We start from the raw sequence: 20370 nt of genomic DNA, 5'->3' as shown, positions 1-20370 counted from the left end.
TATGTCCATCGACTCTGACCAAAGTCGAGGAGAAACAGAAAAATTAAAAAGGTTAAAAAAAAATAAATTACAGGCCACGGTTTTAACATTTGAATGAAAAATTGTTTTTTAATGCATTATATACCTGTCCAGTTGTTTTGCAATCATAAGTTTCCAAAATTTAGTATTGACGTAATTTTTTTTTTTTTGTGAGAAAAAAAAAGTTTTTGCGGTGCTAAACATTCTAATTTCATCAAAAATATTTTGAACTTCAAACGAGCCCAAATAAGCTAAATATGATAATCAATGCAGAAAAAAGCATTTGAGATTGTTTTGTTTTGAGTTGATTAGACTTCTATTTCCATTGAAATTTTTCAGTTTTATGAAAAAATATTTTTTTGCCCCTTGATTTTTCGAACCAATTTTGAAGGGGGGGGGGGTGTGACAAAAACTTTGAAAAACATTTGCAACGGCTTAAAAATAATAAAAAATGACAAATTCAAGCTAAGCTTTAAAAATTATCTTAAAATAGATAATTGTCCTTATTTCATATTTTAGACCAAATAAATCGGACCGATCGTTTCCGAGATATCGTCAGTTGAGAATTGCAGGCTAATTATGGGACACTTAGAGAAATTCATTTTCAGTATCTCAGAAACCAATTTTCACCAGCTTTTCAACATTTTTCAGCTATTCAAACATATTTTCTTTCATAAAAATATTCTTCAACTCGTATAACCTAAAAACAAGCCAAAATTTTAAAACGGATTTATTATTTTTTTTTCAATCTGAATTTTGTGTCCACATTTTTGATATTTCACCACAATTTTTATTAAAAAAATAATATCTCCTAAACTAGATTTTGCACCTCACAATGACTCAAAATATGTTTTTTTAACCCTCTAAAAATATCAATAAATTTAGAAAATAAAAAAATAACACTTATTCTGGGAACTCAACTTAAAGGCAAAAATTTTGAAAATTAAGAAATACGTTTTTTGGAGGTTCAACATAAAGTGAAAACCAAATTATTTTTCCTGAAATGTCCTTATTATAACCTACAACTTTATTGAAGACACCTAATCGATCAGAAAATTTCTTCTCAAGATACAGATTCTCAAATATTCACATGCCCATTTTGTTGGACTAGCTTACAAAATTTTATAGAAAAATAACTGATGATACAAAATGGCTTCTTCAGACAAAGAGAATGTATGAACAAAGTATATGCAAAAAAAACGAAATTGAATACCTCAAAGAGAATAACTCACTATCTTTTATGACAGAAAAAAAAAATGTTAATATTTACATCCAAAAATGAAAATTTACCGCTTGAACCTTATTAATTTCACAAAATCAAAATTTTACGCTTGCCATATTTATATTTAAATTTTTCTTATTTACACACAGTTGTCTCAGAAAAAAAAACTCAATGTAAATTTACATTATTGTATGTGTAAATGTTAAAATATATGTCTTAAGATGTAAGTCTACCACTTTAACCTTAATCTTGATAAGAAAAAAAACAAGTAAAAAACAAAACAAAATTTTACACTTACCATATTTATATTTATTTATTTTTTTTTATATACACTCACAGTTGTGTCAGAGAAAAACTTAAAAGTTTACTTTAAAAAATGTAAATCTTCATCTATTGTTTGTGTAACTCTCAATCTCTTAATATGTTGAAGACAAAAATCATCAAAAAAATATATATATACCATCTAATTTTAATACATTCAAGCTAAGTTTGTATGTCTTCAACCTCTTAAAGCTTTTTTGTGAGAAAAACTATCGATTTTACCAAAAAAATTACATTAGTAAGCTGATCTTTTTACGAATTAGGTAAATTAGCAGAAAACAGAAGCTTCTTAAAACTTTGTTATTTTTCAACTTCCAAATATTTTTTTTTCAACTGATTCTTAAATTGTCTATAAACTTGATTTATGGAATCGCTCTTTGTTTGCAAGAATATTAACTACACAATTATTCGGAATTTTTGTAGGTAGAACGATGGCAACAAAAGTTGTCGTTTTACCTAAAATTATCAATTACCTATAATTTTTTTTTTAAATTACCTCAAAACTCCATGGTCACATTTCAACCAGTGCCTCCAAAGAAAAACTCTTCCGCAAAATATTTCCCACTGCTCGCACTTCCCTTCACCACGCAAATATTTCCTGCGGCAGGGCAAAAAACGGGAAATTCGTTGTGCAAGGAAAACGTCCCTCCCCCATTTTCCCTCCCACACACAAACACACACACTTTCTCTCTTTCAAAACAACAATCATCGCTCGTCTGCCAGCCAGCAGGCGCTGAATTCAATGCCACCGATATCCGAGGAACCGGAAGAGGGAGAAAGTCTTTTGGAATGATTTTTTTTGGAAATGTGACGTAAGCGACAAATTTTTGAAGTTGAAAAAAAAAACATATTTTTCGCGAAAAGAGACCGAAATTTGGCACTTACGTCACTTTCCCCGAAATCCGAACCAATCGGGAAAATTAGAACACAGCACGCTGTGGCAAGATGTGTGTTCGGGTCCGCCGCCGCCGCCAACTCAGTTTCCCAGTGGCGCTCGACGAGAACACAAGTGTTGGGCTGGTCCGGGAGTTTTCCGGGAAAATTTTTGCATCTCCATCCGAGTCGAGCCGGTTTTCCGAGAATTCCGAGAAGATAAAAGGAATCTGTGTGGTGTTTCAAATTTGCAAGATTGCAACTTTCGTGGGAGGAAGAAGAAAAAGTGCATCCTGGAATTATTGTTGCAGATCGTGTGCTCGCTCTGCGGGGAATCTAATTTCGGGCGCAAAAAGCATGGCATGCTAAGGAGTTAAGGGGAAGTTGCAGAGCAGGTCACGTTGAGCAAGATTATATTTCTAAAGTTTTTCTTTCCGGTGCTGGCAAACAAATAACTAGTGCGAGGTAGGAATTTAATTTTCGGCGAAATGTTCGTTATCACTGTTCTCGCGGGAGCTGAGTGCTAAAAATAGCTGATGCAATTGTGTTTGTGCCATTAGTGGGAGTGTGCTTGTGAGAAACAGTAATCACGATTTAATGCGATTCACGAGAAGATTTCCTAAGTCATAAGCTGGTAAGTTACGATCGTTGGGAGTTTCTTCACTAAACGATGATAATTATGAAGAATCTTCAAAAAGAGTCTTATCAGAATAAAACAAAAAAAAACAATCAAAATTTACTTAGTTGAGTCTCATCCCACACAAAATTGAGACAAATTAGCTGATTGCGACCACTTTGATCCCTATAGACCCTTCTCAAATATCACTCCCGAAGGTCGAACTACCCTTTCTTCACTCGGATGGTGTGTCATACACCCCCAACTAAGTACACCTCCCCAAAGTGTTTCAGCCACGTGCTCGATTAGCCCACTAACGATGCTGAATGGGAAGAGGGGGCCTCCCTTTTCCCCGTATCATGGGCTATCGATGGCCGGGTCAAGTGATTATCATCAGTGGCCATTCAGCGGTGTGGTGGCGATGTGATGGCTATCGCCAAAAGGGCCAATAATGGGCCATCGGCGTCACCGTCGTCGTTTGATGATGAGAAACGATAAACTGATGATAATGGACTGTTTTTTTTTTTTTTGTTCACTTTGCATGAAAGATAGACAAAAGAATGGAGTCTTCAGGATATTTATCTATCTGAATGCAAATTTAAAATAATTTTTGATAAAATACATGTTTTCGATTTTTGATTGATTTCATTGATGGTCGTCGAGCTGAAAGAGAGATTGTTTTTTTCCTTTGTTTTGCTTTTCAAAAAAATATTTATTGTGATAGGAAGGTAGGGATGGGAAAATACTGGACAATAAATCATTAGCGTCGATAAATTTCCTTGGTGCCAGAGTAAACATTGCTCCAGGTGGATTGCGTCCATTTATAAAGGCAAGATAAACTCATAATTCATCGTGGAAATCTCTTCTATCAGCTTAGGAAAGATTCTTGTTATCGTCTAGTTTTGCTATACAGTAACAGCATTCCCTCCTCAATTGGCTTTTTTTAAATATTTACTCAATTTCATCATTAAGAAAATCCCACAAAAAAAACAATGTTATCATTTTGTTCTGTTTTTTCTGTTCTGCTCAGTTTTTGCAGTATTTAAAAAAAATAAAGTCTCTCAACTCTGACCAATGTCAGGGGGCAATAAAATAAAAGAAATTTAACATTAAAATTGAAAAAAAAACTATAAAATTACGTTTTCTCTAATTTGGGTCATAAATCTGGATTCATTGGTTTTTTTTTTCAATCAGATATATTCGATAAATGAATAAGTTTCGCATTTTTTATTTGGCTCAACCATTGCATACACTTTTGGTATGCACAGAGAAGCAATTTTCTTTAACTTCCATACAAGTTTCCATCCAAATTTAAGATGGGGTTATGCAAAATTCTCAAAAATGTGTATCTTGAAAAAAACTTTTTATGTATTATTTTTGCCTCGGTAATTCCCTAGGTAATGAAAATTTAGATAAACAACACAAAAATCAAAATAAATGAAAAACATATTAATAATATTTTTGAAAGATTTTGTCCCTCGGCCCTGGCTGGGGTCGAGGGAAATGGGACAAAAAACTATAAAAATGAGAAATAACATGTCATAGTTTCAACGTTTGTGTGACAAAAGTGTTTTAAATGCATTGTACACTAGTTCAGTTGTTCAGCAATCATTTGTTTTCAAAATGTGTAAGATTTGATGAAAACAAAAGTTTCAGCTGAAAAAAATGTTGTGCGTTACTGTACATCGAAAGAGATTGTTTGAATCAACCAAAACATACATAAAAATAATTCAAAACGCATTTTAAATTGATATCGGCTGATTGCACTTTAATTTCTTTTAAAATTTTTGACTTCCATGGAAAAACATTTTTTTTCGCCTTACGATTTTTGGGGCGACTGTTTTTTAAGGTCTTTTGAGGGGCACAAGTCAGTTTGTTTTTAAATCGATTTTTTACAAATTTTAGAAATAATATTTGTTTTAAATTTTGTTCATAAATTTCGTTTCATAATTTATATAATTTTTAATTTTTGAATGTGCTTTTGCAAAAAAAAATAATTAAGGGATTGTAAAATGAAATTTCAAAACTAATTTAAAAAAGAAAAAAAACTAATTTAATCTTCCAAACAAATTTGGCAGTTGTCCATACATAAATGATATATGAAAATTCATAAATCGGTATCTTTTGAAGGAATTTTTGATCGATTTAGTGCCTTCGGCAATGTTGTAGGTGTGGATAAGGACTACAATGAAAAAAATAATACACGGTAAAAATAATTTCGGTGATTCTTAATTTCACTTTTTGTCCCTAAAACAAACATTCAATATAACGCCCTTTTGAAATGTCAGTCTTGATTCATAAAAATCAAAATATTGTTTTCAAAATGATCGAAAAATTTCACGAATGTTTCATGTTTTAACATTGAAAATCGGACGATAAGTTGCTGAGATATCAGCATTAGAAAATGGTGGGTTGTTTGGTTGAGACTTAGAAAACATCAATTTTCATGTTTTTAAACCTTTGCATGGCAATATCTCAGCAACTAAGGGTCGTATCAACACAGTTCAAAAAAAGCAAAATATAGATAATTTCTCAGCTTTTCAAAAATATCTTTTTCAAAAGTGGGCAAACATGGGCTCAAACTACAAAAAAATGAATAACAGCGATCATTTTTAAAAAAGTTACCTTAAGGGCAAGCCGTTGATCATTTTCGAAGAAATTTGATCATCACTATAAAATATTCTGTATTAAATTAAATTTAACGAATTTCAGCACCAATAGGAATCAGCATGTGCCGGTTGTTGCCATCTTGAAGCCACTGAAGAAATTTTTGATCTAAATCAATTGTGCCTCAAAATTTATATAATTTTGTGGCACAGTCATTGACGTCCTAGTTGGCAATCATTGATTAATGACGATTTCCATAACTTTACAAGGAATGGGATAATCGTTACCAAAAGGAATCAGCATTTGTAGGGCACTATTCTAAATAACTTGTTGAAGGAATTTTGTCAAAATATTGAAAGCGACGCAAAATTTATATCTTTGAACGAAAAATCATATCAATGATGGAAGTCTTCACGTTAAATGGCTATAACTTTATCAAAATTTCACTTGAGTACTTTTGGATTGCAATTTCTATTTTACATCGAAAAATGAAGTTGAACATTTTTTGCGACTTTCGATTTTTTTAAATCAGTTTTGATTCAAAAAATCATAACTCGGTCGAAGATTTTTTACAATTTCTAAAAAGTTGGCTAAAACATATCAGAAAATAAAAAAATAAAAATTGTGTTTTTAATGCAAAAAAGTTTTAGTGAAAAAAAGTTAAATTAAAAATCATCAAAAAACCTAAATTTACGATGCATCATTTTTTCCAGTGTAGTCCTTATCCATAACTACAACTTTGCCGAAGACATCAAATCGATTAAAAATCTTTTCAAAAGAAACAGATTTTTGAATTTTCATATATCATTTTTGTATGGACAGCTGCCAAATTTGTATGGAAAATTATATGGACAAACTAATGATGCAAAATGGCTTCTTTGAGCATACCATGTCTTCATCAGAATCATCACTTTGTCCTAAGGGGTAACTTTTGTCCCTGATCACGAATCCAAGGTCCGTTTTGCCTTCCTCACTGAGGTAAGGCTATAATCCTGCTCTAAAAATGAACTTCGTATAAAAACGTCGTAGACCCACCTTCATGTATACATATCGACTCAGAATCGAAAACTGAACAAATGCCTGTGTGTATGTGTGTGTGTATGTGTGTGTGTATGTGTGTGTGTATGTATGTATGTGACCAACAAACTAGCTCATGTTTCTCGGCACTGGCTGAACCGATTTGACCCGAACTTGTTGCATTCGACTTGGTTTAGGGTCCCATAGATCGAGTTTTATACAGATTGAAGTTTCGATAAGTAATTCAAAAGTTATGTATAAAAATGTGTTTTCACATATATTTGGATCTCACTTAACTGTATGTAAACTATGTCCGGGTCTATCATCCGACCTATTGTTGGTTAACTTATCAAAAGAACTTTCCAATTAGTCCAACACATTGAAGATCTGGCAACCCTGTCTCGAGATATGGCCACTTAAGTGATATTGATGTACTTTTTTGAAGCCGGATCTCACTCAAATGTATGTTAACTATGTACGGATTCACTATCCGACCCATTGTTGGTTAGGTTATCAAAAGACCTTTCCAACGAGTGCAAAACATTGAAGATCTGGCAACCCTGTCTCGAGATATGGCCACTTAAGTGATATTGATGTACTTTTTTGAAGCCGGATCTCACTTAAATGTATGTTAACTATGTCCAGGTCCATCATCCGACCCATTGTTGGTTAGGTTAGGTTATCAAAAGACCTTTCCAACGAGTGCAAAACATCGAAGATCTGGCAACCCTGTCTCGAGACATGGCCACTTAAGTGATATCGATGTACTTTTTGGAAGCCGGATCTAAAAAATTGATGAAACTTGTGTACAGCCATTGTTGTGAGGAAGGCTCCAACCACATAGGTGGATTAAGTTAGTTTTTTGATATCTCGTGATGGAGTTACTTTTTGCGTTTCTCTTTGTTTCGTCGTCCGTGTCTGTCGCGGGTGACCATGAACGGCCATGATCGATGACGACCAACTTTTTCAAAACTTTTTTTCGTAAAATCGCGATAACTCGTGATGTTTGTAAGCAAACCCCTTATGTCTACATATCAAAATTTTTGTAATTGTCTGTTCTACAACTTTGTAGAACATTGTTACACTCTAAAAAATAACCCTGCAAAGTTAGAAAAAACACGAAATTTTAAAATGAAAAATTTTGTTCTAAATGAAAAAATGACCCTTCTGGGTCAATGTAGATTCGAAAAGTACATTAAATTTCCCATAAAATGACATGTTCCAAAATTTTTTACAGTCGAGTAACGGAAAATGGGAGAATTTTTAAAACTTTTTTAAGTGTTTTTTTCGATGAAAAATACGTTTTTTCGGAATTCTGAGTACGCCATCAAATCGGGCGTCTAATTTTACATAAAAGTCCCTTTGACACCAAATTTCTATCTCATCACCGTTTCAGGCTGCAAATTATTGAAAAACACCTCTTTTTTCGCATGTTCAAAAATGGAAGGGGTCGTACCGCCCCTCCGTCACGAGATATCAAAAAACGGACCTCGGATTCGTGATCAGGGACAAAAGTTACCCCTCAGGACAAAGTTTCACGCAAATCGAAGAGGGGTCGGGGCAACTGCTGTGTGAGTTGGCGGAGAATTACCCATTTGTTTTGGTGAAGTGACATTTGGCTTAAAATGCCAGTTAAAGTGTGTTTCCCCGAATTGCAAACGAAATAGCCTACTTTTCTTTACTAAAAATAGCTCATTCGAATAGTATCCATTTTCAAAAAAATGCTGAAAAGTTCTATTTTTCAGCACTGAAAAGTAAAGTAATACCTTTTCAACATTTTTTTCATTTAAACGATTCATTGATTAAATATATGTACATTTGACTTATAGTTCTGTTCAAAGGGTGTTATTAGGAATTGCAAAAAATGTTGCATGGAACTCGTTGCAAAATTTGATTTTTTTCATCACTCGTCGTATTTATTCAACTCGGTGAACCTCGTTCGGTAAATGTACGAGTCGTGCTAAAAAAATCTTCTTTTTGCAACTTGTTGCATAAACTACTAATTTAACGATTTCTTCTCAATGCGAAATAGTTTTCAACTAAACCAGATCCGATTAAAAAAAACAACTTTTATAGATTGCCTAAGTAACAAACCACCTCAACCATACACCTATTCAAACAAGTGGCATCGGAAGAGACTACGCACCCTTGACTTTCGACTTGAAAAGTGCTACATTTATGCACAGTATGTACTGCACTCTCTCCAGGAGGATGAGCACAAACTCACCTCCACAAACATAAAATAAAAACTGCTAGCTAAGCTCGTTCTGCTGCTGAATGGAAGTGGATGGTGGGAGGAAACCAACCGGGATTTCACCGGCACCGGAGAAGTACCATTTTAATGAGAAACCGGCATGCAGTTTCGTTTCGTTCCGGGGAGTAAAACGCATTAAACTGTAACGATAAATGGCTGCCATTAGTTTGTGTGTTTCGCCGGGCTTTTCCCCCCCCGGGAAAGTGGGATTAAAGTGCAACTTTGGCCAAGAGCTAATGTGGTTCGGCTTGGAATTCAAAATTAGCTGAGGTGAAAACGCACCATTTGAGCATTATTTAAATTATCAAACTTATGGTGGCCACATGTTTGCCGGAACGAAAAACTTCAAATACTGGTATTATTTATCAAACGGTGTCAGGAGGAAAAAAAAAGAAACAAATGCCGGTACGCAAAAGGGGGGCGAAACTGCCAACACGCTGTCGAAACTCCATTAAAATTGATAAGTAAACAGTGACTGACTCGTCACCACACCGTGATGCGTCGGTTTCACGTTAAATAATGCTAATGGCAGAGTGTGCAAAGTTTTAAACGTGGGTCTCATGTGCTCCGGAGTTTTCCAATTTGAATTTGCTTACATGAGATGCGATGTTTAACATTTTCGACAAGGAAAATATAACATATGGAGGGAAAGTTTTCTAGTTAGCCCATGAGCGAAATGTTGATGTTTTTTTGGGGGGAATTATGATAATGACCTCAGAGCGGAAAGGTGAAATAAATACATTGGAAAATGGGTAAAAGTTTGAAAAGGTCAGATTTGGGTTTCATAATATTTTTTTAACAAATTTACAACAAATTGGGTCTCGTGGCGCAGGGGTAGCGGCTTCGGCTGCCGATCCCGATGATGCTTTGAGACGCGGGTTCGATTCCCGCCTTATCCACTGAGCTTCTATCGGATGGTGAAGTAAAACGTCGGTCCCGGTTTCTCCTGTCTCGTCAGAGGCGCTGGAGCAGAAATCCCACGTTAGAGGAAGGTCATGCCCCGGGGGGCGTAGTGCCAATAGTTTCGTTTTTTTTACACCATTGAAAGATTTGAACTTGATTTGAACTTCTTATATGTAAATGAAAACGGAATCTTTAGAGACTGAAATCTGACGTAACATCTTGTGTGACATCTCCAGAAAACTTTTCCATTCATTCTCTCGTTGCAAATAATGTTTTCCCCAAGAGTAAAGTTTTCCAATCAAAGTAGGCTTTTACAACTGTGAGCTCACACACAGCACAAAACACAAAACAGTACAATAAACTTTCCACACTTCACCACCCAAAAAAACAACAAACCAAACACTTCGATTCGGCCCCCAACCAAAAAGTCAGAAACCAGGGGACAGTGCTCTCATGTTCCGTTCTTTGTCTCACAATGTCTCTCGATAAAAGTCAACAATAAATCACTCTGTTGTTCTCTCTGTCTGTTTGTGTCGTCGCACCACCACCCACTTGTCCTCCCAACACTCCTTCCCTTCTGAAAACAATTCCGGCTCATTACTAAACCTGTAGAACGTTCTCGACTGAATCTAGAATCGAAATGCTCGTCGCTGCGCAAACACCTCAGCAAGTCCGCATCGGAGCTCAGCTGTAACGACTGCGGCGGTTCCGGCGACTCGCCGCAGTCCTCGCCCCAGCGGGCCCGCAGCGCGGTCAACCCGAGCATCCCGGGCGTCATCCAGCGGACGCACGGCTTCTTCAACACGCTAAGGGTAAGCAAACTTCAATTCAGCGTTAAATGTAAACCAAAACCAAAAAGGATTTTATTTGTATTTTTTGATTTGGCTCAAACTTTGTGGGGATTTCCCTATGACCAAATAAACTATTTTGTGTGGTTGGTTCATCCATACAAGTCTCCATACAATTTTGGCTGCTGTCCATACAAAAATGGTATGTAAATATTCAAACAGCTGTAACTTTTGAGTGAATTTTCTGATCAATTTGGTGTCTTCGGCAAAGTTGTACTGCCGCTCGAAGCAAGTCCGTCCCATATGAAATTTCGTCAATTTTGAAGTAATGATGTAGTTCGATTCGAAACCTTGTGACCTATCAGAAAAACCAAAAAAATTTAGTACTTTGTTCCAGAAAACCGTAGAAAATTCCCTTTTTCGAAAAATTCTAACACGTAAGCTTATGCGCGGGACAAATTTGAAGTGCGTTTTTTTCGGCTTGCTGTTTTAACATATGGGACGGACTAGATTCGAGCGGCAGTGTAGGTATTGTTGAGGACTTTTGAGAAAAAAAGGTACACGGAAAAAAAATTGCAGATTTTTTAAACAACTTTTATTTTACTAAAACTCAATTTCCCAAAATATGTTTTTTTTTTATTTTCGAGATTCTTTGATATGTTTTAGAGGACAATAATCCGCAACTTTTGAGCCATAGAGAAACATGGTCAAAAAATCTGCCGCCGAGTTATAAATTTTTGAAAAAAATAGTGATTTTTGGAAAAAAAAAATCGAAGTTTCATGCAAAAACAAGTTTGACACTATTTTTTGATTCAAAATTGAATTTGCAATCGAAAAGTACTTTACAGATTTTTTGATAAAGGGCTCCGTTTTCAAGATATAGCCACCGAAAGTTGGATTTTAGCGAAATATTTGCAGTTTTTCAATTTTTAAAAATAGTGACCATGAGTGACCGTTTCTGACCGTTTTTTTTGAAAATTTCAGAAATTTGCTATAAAATTGTCTAAGAGGCATTGAAGATTGGACCTCGGGTTGCTGAGATAGAGCCGCATTAAAAAAAGAAACACGAAAATTGAAGATTTCTTAATCTCACCGAAACAACCCACTATTTTCTAATGACCATATCTCAGCAAATAATGGTCTGATTTTCAATTTTAAAACATAGAAAATTCGAAAAAAATATTTTGAAATTTTTAAAATCAAGACTAGCATTTTGAATGGGCGTAATATTCAATGTTTGGCCCTTTTGAAATGTTAGTCTTGATTTAAAAATTTTCAAAATATTTTTTTCGAAAAGATCGGAAAATTTCACGAATGTTTCATGTATTAACATTGAAAATCGGACCATTAATTGCTGAGATATCGTCATTAGAAAATGGTGTGTTTTTTTGGCGATATTAAGAAAACTTCAATTTTCGTGTTTCTTTTTCTTAAAGCGGCTCTATCTCATCAACCCGAGGTCCAATCTTCAATGTCTCTTAGATAATTTTATAGCAAATTTTCTGAACTTTTGAAAAAAAAATATTTTTAGAAATGGTCACTCATGGTCACTATTTTTAAAAATTGAAAAACTGCTGATATTTCGCTAAAATCAAACTTTCGATGGCTATATCTTGAAAACGGAGCCCTTTATCAAAAACGTCTCTTAATCCACCATTAGGTGGTTGGTGCCTTCCTCACATTTACAAAGTAATAATGAAAATAAGTTTATGAAAAAAATATATACCTGATACAGACTTTTCCAGAAAACATGCAGACTCTCATTTGAAGCATTGTGGCAACCGGGCGTTTCGCATCTGGCGCGACTCTCGCACGTAAACAAAAAGACCCGGCCTTTTGAGGTTAGGCAAAAAATCACCCTTTTTTGTATCTACAAAAATCTTTTTCTTGGCATAACTTTTTAAATACTTAACTAAACAGAATAAAATTTAATGGGGTCTTAGGGGACCCCAAAACGAACAGAATAAGGCGGATCCGGCCAAAATCGGTACAGCCAGTTCTGAGATAATCGTGTGGAAAAAAAATCATGTCTACACACATCCCCACAGACATTTGTTCAGAATTTGATTCTGAGTCGATAGGTATACGTGAAGGTATATCTAGGAGTCGTATTTAAGAAGTTCATTTTTCGAGTGATTTTATAGCCTTGCCTCAGTGAGGTGAGGAAGGCAAAAATCTGTAAAGTACTTTTCGATTGCAAATTCAATTTTGCATTAAAAAATAATGTCAAACTTGTTTTTGCATAAAACTTCGATTTTTTCCAAAAATCACATTTTTTTTCAAAAATTTATAACTCGGCGGCAGATTTTTTAACCATGTTTCTCAATGGCTCAAGAGTTGCGGATTTTTGTCCCCTAAAATATATAAAAAATCTCGAAAATAAAAAAATACGTATTTTGGGAAAATGAGTTTTAGTGAAAAAAAAGTTGATTAAAAAATCTGAAAAAAAATCCGTGTACCTATTTTTTTCTCAAAAATCCTCAACAATACCTACAACTTTGCCGAAGACACCAAATTGATCAGAAAATTCACTCAAAAGTTACAGCTGTTTGAATATTTACATACCATTTTTGTATGGACAGCAGCTGATTAAGTTTATTTTTGTTTACTTTTTTTCACAGTCACTTTATCCAATTTTTGTATGTTTTCACATTTTTTCTATCGAATATCATAATCATTTAATTATAAGAATGCTCAGATAAAAAGTCTAGGGCATAACACAAATTACTGCAAACTTATTTTTACTTTAATGCTAGGAATGCTATTGAAAAAAAGCCAGAAATTCAACATTTCAGTAACAAACTATTGAAAATGCATACGCCAGCACAGTTGATATGCAATCAATAGCATTCAAAAAATGTAAGATTTGACGATAAAAAAAAATTGCGGAAAAAACCTTTTGCGGTTTTGTACATAGAAAATTCAACCAAATTCAACAGATTTTAACTGACCCAAGCATGTTAAAACTGATTCTAAACACAGGGGAATTTATTTAAAATTGAATTCAGCTGAAAGCATTTAAATTTTCGTTGAAAATATGAACTATTTAAAAAAATATGTTTTGCCTCCTTATTTATCAGGTCGGCTTTGAAGGAGGGGGGAGGTTTAAAAAATCTTTAGATAAAATTTGTACCAGCTTAAAACAAACTTAAACTTCCAACCCTGGAATTTGCTTCTATAAAGTGTTCTTATTTAAATTAGACGAAAAATGGTAAGATTTTTGAAATTATTTTTGTTTTTTTTTAATGAAAAATACGTTTTTTCGGAATTCTGAGTGCGCTATCAAATCCGGCGTTCAATTCCACATAAAAGTTCCTTTGACACCAAATTTCAAAACTATCACCATTTTCAGGCTGTATTGCAAAAACACACATCTTTTTCGAATGTTCAAAAATGGAAAGGGTCGTACCACTCTCCGTCACAAAATAAACGAAAAATTGAAAAAAATAAATTAGCTCGGATTTGTGATCAGGAACAAAAATTACCCCTTAGAACAAAGTTTTACACAACACGAAGAGGGTTCGGAGCAACTTTTTCCAATTTTTGTAACCGATGGCAGTTCCTGACCCAATCGTTACTGTGGCTCTGTTTGTTTCGCGTTAAATATATGTGCTAAAATGCAGGAAAAAGCTTAAGTTATTGGGCGGAGCTTCACTACTCCCACTGGCTAGGGCAAACAAAAGCCAAGACACCCTAGCAGTACGCAGCCAGTTCCATACCTCCACGATTGCTACCCCACTAGAACGAGACTACAGGCGTTGGTAGCCGATTGGTAGCAGCGGATGACAGGTGCCTGGTAGGCGGCAATACCGGAGATGACTTGCAAAGGCAAGAACCGGGATTCGGTCTATTTGCCCGGAAGACCCGTAACCGAACAGACTGACAGTGCCTGAGTCAGTCGGATAGCAGGTAACTTGCCAAAGCCGTAAACCCAGTGCCAACCTAACCTTACCGTGTCCTTTGGAAGGACCCCTCAACCTTTGTTTAAGGTTCATCCCGGATGCCCCGGAGATGACCAGTGGAACCCCAACAACCCCCTGGAATGTCCGACGTCCTGGCGCTCAACTACGGGCAATGTTCCGGCCAACCGCCAACACCGGCCGAAGTCCCGATCCGTCAACACATCGGGAAGAGCCCAGGATAACCGGATGGGTCCACGCAGCGCGCGACGAGAACCGCTACCAAGCACCAGGATGCAGATGCGAGACCGCGGCCGGAGCCGACGGTCGAACCCAGATCGCTGGTGGATGGAGCAGAGGTGACGACGCCGAGCTGGTGCGGCCCCAAGAAGCAGAAGAAAAGGTCAGATAGAATAAGAAAGTGGGACAGTTTTGAGGTTAGGAGAAGGAGGAAAGTTAGTAGGAGAAAAGTGGGAGAATAAAGTGTGCACAAAAGTTAAATAAAGTGGGTTTTCACTTAGTGGCTTAAGTGTTTTCCTGTATCCGTCAAAGTTAGTGTGGATAAGCGTGCCGACCTTGAGGTGTTTTTGTAGAGTCCCTGCATCGAGAAAGGTCTCGGCTGAACCAGAAGTTACACTTTGGCGCCCAACATAAACTAGTCTTACCAGCTAGCTTTGAGGGTACAGTTCGGGATCACTTGAGTACACTAAACACCCACGGAGGTCTCTGGGAAAACTGCCCGGATTCCTTAAAATAATGATTAGCAGTGAGTGATTGAAGCTACTCTAATCTACAATGCACACGAAATTTTCATTTATGTTAGAGGGGTTACTGTTGTCCAAAAGTTAAATGTGAAAAGCATGAAAAAACGATCGTTTACAAAGTGAGTTGCAAATCTAGTCAAATTTTAAATTGTTTCTGTGTTTGTGTTATTGGTCGGAGGGAATGAAAAGACAGCAAAAACCATAGTGATTTATTTTTCAAAAACTTAATCTGTGATATACAATCCAAAAAGCTCATTTAGATATCGAGCGTAAACAAATTTTAGGGTATAAAATTATTTTTCAACGTGCAAAATCGTGTCACTAGGTAGTTCTTTTCAAATTTTATCAAAATTCTTCACGTTGGCCATCCCAACGCAGTTTCTATGATGAAGCAGTTGGTTGATGAGTGAATGCAGCAGCAATTATTTGATTGATGGCAGTCCGAGCGGATTTTGGTACCGTTTCGTTGATTTAGCCAAAAGTATTGTGATGAAAAACAGCATGCAAATCTGGAAATATAGAAAAAAAATAATGTTAGCAAAAATATATCAAATTGTGTGAAGTATTACGAATTTTAAATCGTATGTTGTGAGTGAATGAATGAATGAATATGAGTAATTGAATGATGAATGAATGATGTACTGGAATGGTGAAATATTTCACCGATTTTCCCACCCAATTACCCCCCTGAGAGAAAACGCAAGTGAGCGTGAAGGAAAAACATTGAAATGAGAGAGAATCGAACACCAATAGTGGAGAAAAACAATCTATTTTGAGAGCTTTCAGGAGAAGAGAGCGTTTAGTGAGAGAAGTTATGTTGTAGTGAGAGTCGCTACGAGTATGAGAGAGTTAGTAGTAGGTTTCTACATAACAAATGTGAGTTTGTTGTGTATGAGACAAGTTTTTAACCCAAGAACAAAATTTTAGAAAATCTGTTCTCTTTTTATTAAGATTCCTAGACTTTTCTGTACCTTGTTCAAATTTGGAGTTAATGTGAAGCAGGAGGTTGAAGTTTTGTTGTGGTCGAGATGACCAAATGTGTTCTCTTTTGGAGAAGAATGTTGATGCTCGGAGAGGCAGAGTGTCGCAGTACTAGGTTACCTAATTCAGACCTCAAACAAGTTGATTAGATCATTTTGGGTCTCTTGTGTGTGTGGTCAACTACACTGAGAATCGATGAAGTTAATATTTCGTCTTTCGTCGAACTTTCAGTAGTAGTGGACAAACCAACACAGAGATGCCATGGATCGTTATGTGGTACTAGTCTAGGAAGGACGATGAAGATCGTTTGTGTTTGTGTGTGAAGTTGTTTTTGTAGGTGTTTGTCTTACCTGTGTGTGAGATGTTATGGGACGAAGGTCCTCAAATAGGGTGGTACGCGTTGACGGCCAAATATACCCTAAAAGTAGAGAAGGAATTAGTTGAATTACCTTATGTTGGTAAGAGCAGTACAGTTTGGCAAATAGTCACCTTCTGTTAATATTTCTTCTAGAAGTACTATTCTGTCCATCCACGTACGTCAATGCTCAGCACTGACTAAGGTAGTTGCAGCTAAGTTCCGGATCTAAAGCTGCCGAGAGTAGCAAAAATAAACCTGCAGGAGAAGAAGTAAAGTTATTGTCGTAGGACTTTTAAACAGCTGTTATGCTGAAAATTGGATCCATAGAAAAAGTTTAGAGCCTGTTCACAAAAACATCTGACGAGATGGTGAGACAGAGTTCGACAATGTTACGGTAGATGCAACTGCGTGCTTGATCGTTAATAAGTGTTTGATCTTGCATTGCGTTATAGTTGATCTAACCTGTAAATTTGTGTTTGTAGTTGTGCCTCGAGTTAGGGCAACTTTTAGAGCAGTTTGGCTCAAAGAAATTTGGTTGATTTTGGTTCTAGGGAGTCATGTCTGTTAATACCTCTTCTAGATTGACTCGCCTTGTTCCAATTATCGCTAATGCCAAAAGTTTCGCACCTGAAAGGCAGGTAAAATGTTACTCCAAAACTTATCCGGAAGAGTGGAGTTTGTAAAAATGTTGTAAATATTGAATTGAATGTTAATTTATTGAAATTTTAGTTTGTTGCATGTTAATTTATTAAATTATGTACTGTTTTGTACGAGGTATTGCTCTGGATAGATAATTGCATGAAAGCATAGAAACATAATGAGAAATCATAGAACACACACAATTTGCCATAAACATAAATTCTTGGAACAAGTAGAACAAAACAAGAATCAGGTGTCTCGGGAAAATACGAAGAAATAATAATCAGATCGAATCGCAACATAATTAAATCAGACATAATTATCCAATCATTTTCCATTGAAACAAAACTTGAGGTTATGAACCTGTTTTCGTTTTCACTTTTATTGATGAGTTACGTGATAAAAACTTATGAGTTTATTTCTCAAGCGAACACTTGACCAGCATGTTGGTATCTCATGATTTGGAGAGTGTTTACTTGTAAATGACTCATGTTTATATCAAATATTTCATCGATACTTACCACAGAATAATTTTCATGCCATGCATCATCACATTTCATAACAAATCTGTTTGACAGTGACAGATAGTTGACAAATCTAAGTTTCCCGAACATCAATAACACACACAACGAAGCAGTTAATAAGATTACCTTTGAAAAATTGAAGTACTAGAACGAAGTTTGATAAGGACTTGTGTGCAATATTGCATGAGAGTACACGGAAAGTCCAACTTTTGTAAATTTTTGTACAGTTTTGTAAATATTATTTTAATTTAATCCTTATTTATTATTTTAATGTGTAATTTGTTAAATTTTGTTGTAAATAGTAACGAAACTTTTCACGATCGCTTTGACTGAGATTAAAACTCAAACATCGTATCGCTGGAGGCCGGAGTTGAACAAACGTTGATGGCCAGTACACAGGTACAACCTGCTAAACTGCGCGGAGATGGAGGAGGTGACTCTTTTATCGTTGAAGCCTTATGACCCCGATACCGATTGTAGTACTAGTCTCGCATTAAGTGTTTTTCACAAATTTTCTTATGGATGATACGATCTAGTACAGCATGAGTGAAACATTTCGCGAGCAACCGTCGGTTAGTGTGAATTCGTCCGTGCGTTTGTTATTTTAAGATGTCAAGGTTCAGAGGTACGTGTGTTTAGAGTTGTGATCTTGTGAGTTAAAAAAATATTTACTTTGTAAACATTTTTTTTCCCGAACTGGGGGAGAGTGTAACCGATGGCAGTTCCTGACCCAATCGTTACTGTGGCTCTGTTTGTTTCGCGTTAAATATATGTGCTAAAATGCAGGAAAAAGCTTAAGTTATTGGGCGGAGCTTCACTACTCCCACTGGCTAGGGCAAACAAAAGCCAAGACACCCTAGCAGTACGCAGCCAGTTCCATACCTCCACGATTGCTACCCCACTAGAACGAGACTACAGGCGTTGGTAGCCGATTGGTAGCAGCGGATGACAGGTGCCTGGTAGGCGGCAATACCGGAGATGACTTGCAAAGGCAAGAACCGGGATTCGGTCTATTTGCCCGGAAGACCCGTAACCGAACAGACTGACAGTGCCTGAGTCAGTCGGATAGCAGGTAACTTGCCAAAGCCGTAAACCCAGTGCCAACCTAACCTTACCGTGTCCTTTGGAAGGACCCCTCAACCTTTGTTTAAGGTTCATCCCGGATGCCCCGGAGATGACCAGTGGAACCCCAACAACCCCCTGGAATGTCCGACGTCCTGGCGCTCAACTACGGGCAATGTTCCGGCCAACCGCCAACACCGGCCGAAGTCCCGATCCGTCAACACATCGGGAAGAGCCCAGGATAACCGGATGGGTCCACGCAGCGCGCGACGAGAACCGCTACCAAGCACCAGGATGCAGATGCGAGACCGCGGCCGGAGCCGACGGTCGAACCCAGATCGCTGGTGGATGGAGCAGAGGTGACGACGCCGAGCTGGTGCGGCCCCAAGAAGCAGAAGAAAAGGTCAGATAGAATAAGAAAGTGGGACAGTTTTGAGGTTAGGAGAAGGAGGAAAGTTAGTAGGAGAAAAGTGGGAGAATAAAGTGTGCACAAAAGTTAAATAAAGTGGGTTTTCACTTAGTAGCTTAAGTGTTTTCCTGTATCCGTCAAAGTTAGTGTGGATAAGCGTGCCGACCTTGAGGTGTTTTTGTAGAGTCCCTGCATCGAGAAAGGTCTCGACTAACCAGTAGTTACATTTTAGTGTGAGTTGGTGATGAATTATCCAACTATTTTTCACAGCTAATGATCCGCCTTACCTTATATTATCCAATTACTTTGCAGTTAACCAATTTTTTAACAATGTCAAAAATAAATTTTATTGGTGTAAACAGTGAGATCAATGAAAATTCTTAGTTTTATCAGTGCGAAATATTTCAGAGAAAGTTATTAAATTTTGGGTTAATTCTATCGTTGATTGTGGTTGAAAAACTTTATTCTAAATGGGAATGAATTCAGAATTTTGAAATTTTGAAGCGAAAAAAAAACATAAATGCTATGTACAATGTACATAGTTAATATTTTTAATTACTGTCATGCTACTCTGAAAAAACTTCAGATAATCCATGAATTTGTGGCTAGAAAATTAATTTTTTGCAATAAAATTAAAAAGTATTACAATGATTTAAAATGCATAAATATGTGAAGTACAATGTATTCTGAATTATTACAAGATTAAAAAATACGATAATAAGCTAGATTTAAAAATACATTTCAAAAAAATAAAAAAGGCCTCGCTTCTAAATGCTAAATTGCCATGATCGTGGCATATCTGTAAAAATCATGGTTGAAGGATTTTGTGTTACTTTCTATTTCAAAATAAGAAGATTTTCTGTTTAAAAAAAAATCAAGAATGCGTATTTTGAATAGTAAAAGGCATTAAAAGTAATAGTAAGAGGCATTAAAAAAATACTTTTTTCAAAGTGGAGCTATTAATTTTCTGAACAGTCCTCTTTACCATTTTTTTCTAATCTAATCTAATCTTATCTAATCAGACTCTAGCGCAGCCAATCTTTCGAAGGGATCCTGGAGAGTGCCTTAGGTTAGATGACGCCTAGCACTCTTCTTGTCATTTATTAACATTTGTA

The 20370-nt window shown here is 36.1% G+C and overlaps 1 protein-coding gene and 1 long non-coding RNA gene across 8 annotated transcripts in view; one reads left to right on the top strand and one right to left on the bottom strand.

Annotated features, from left to right (window-relative positions):
• LOC6041058 (multiple C2 and transmembrane domain-containing protein) overlaps positions 1-20370 on the top strand; it is a 105400-nt gene that overhangs the window by 65574 nt on the left and 19456 nt on the right. For 6 of the 7 annotated variants that reach the window (XM_038261556.1, XM_038261557.1, XM_038261552.1 and 3 more), the window contains exon 4: positions 10444-10643. In XM_038261556.1, the coding sequence (XP_038117484.1) occupies positions 10444-10643 (200 nt within the window). The remainder of the gene's footprint in view (positions 1-10443; positions 10644-20370) is intronic. The other variant, XM_038261558.1, reaches the window with a different exon arrangement.
• On the bottom strand, positions 15617-17826 carry LOC119769395. Its single transcript, XR_005278322.1, has 4 exons — positions 17782-17826; positions 16753-16876; positions 16614-16681; positions 15617-15791 (listed from the first exon to the last, which is right to left on the bottom strand). It is a non-coding gene; the product is annotated as an uncharacterized LOC119769395 (long non-coding RNA).

The sequence above is a fragment of the Culex quinquefasciatus genome, chromosome 3 (assembly GCF_015732765.1).
Source record: "Culex quinquefasciatus strain JHB chromosome 3, VPISU_Cqui_1.0_pri_paternal, whole genome shotgun sequence".
NCBI classification, from domain to species: Eukaryota; Metazoa; Arthropoda; class Insecta; order Diptera; family Culicidae; genus Culex; species Culex quinquefasciatus.
The sequence above is the reverse complement of the archived record's forward strand: the minus strand, read 5'-3'. Positions and strand labels throughout refer to the sequence as shown.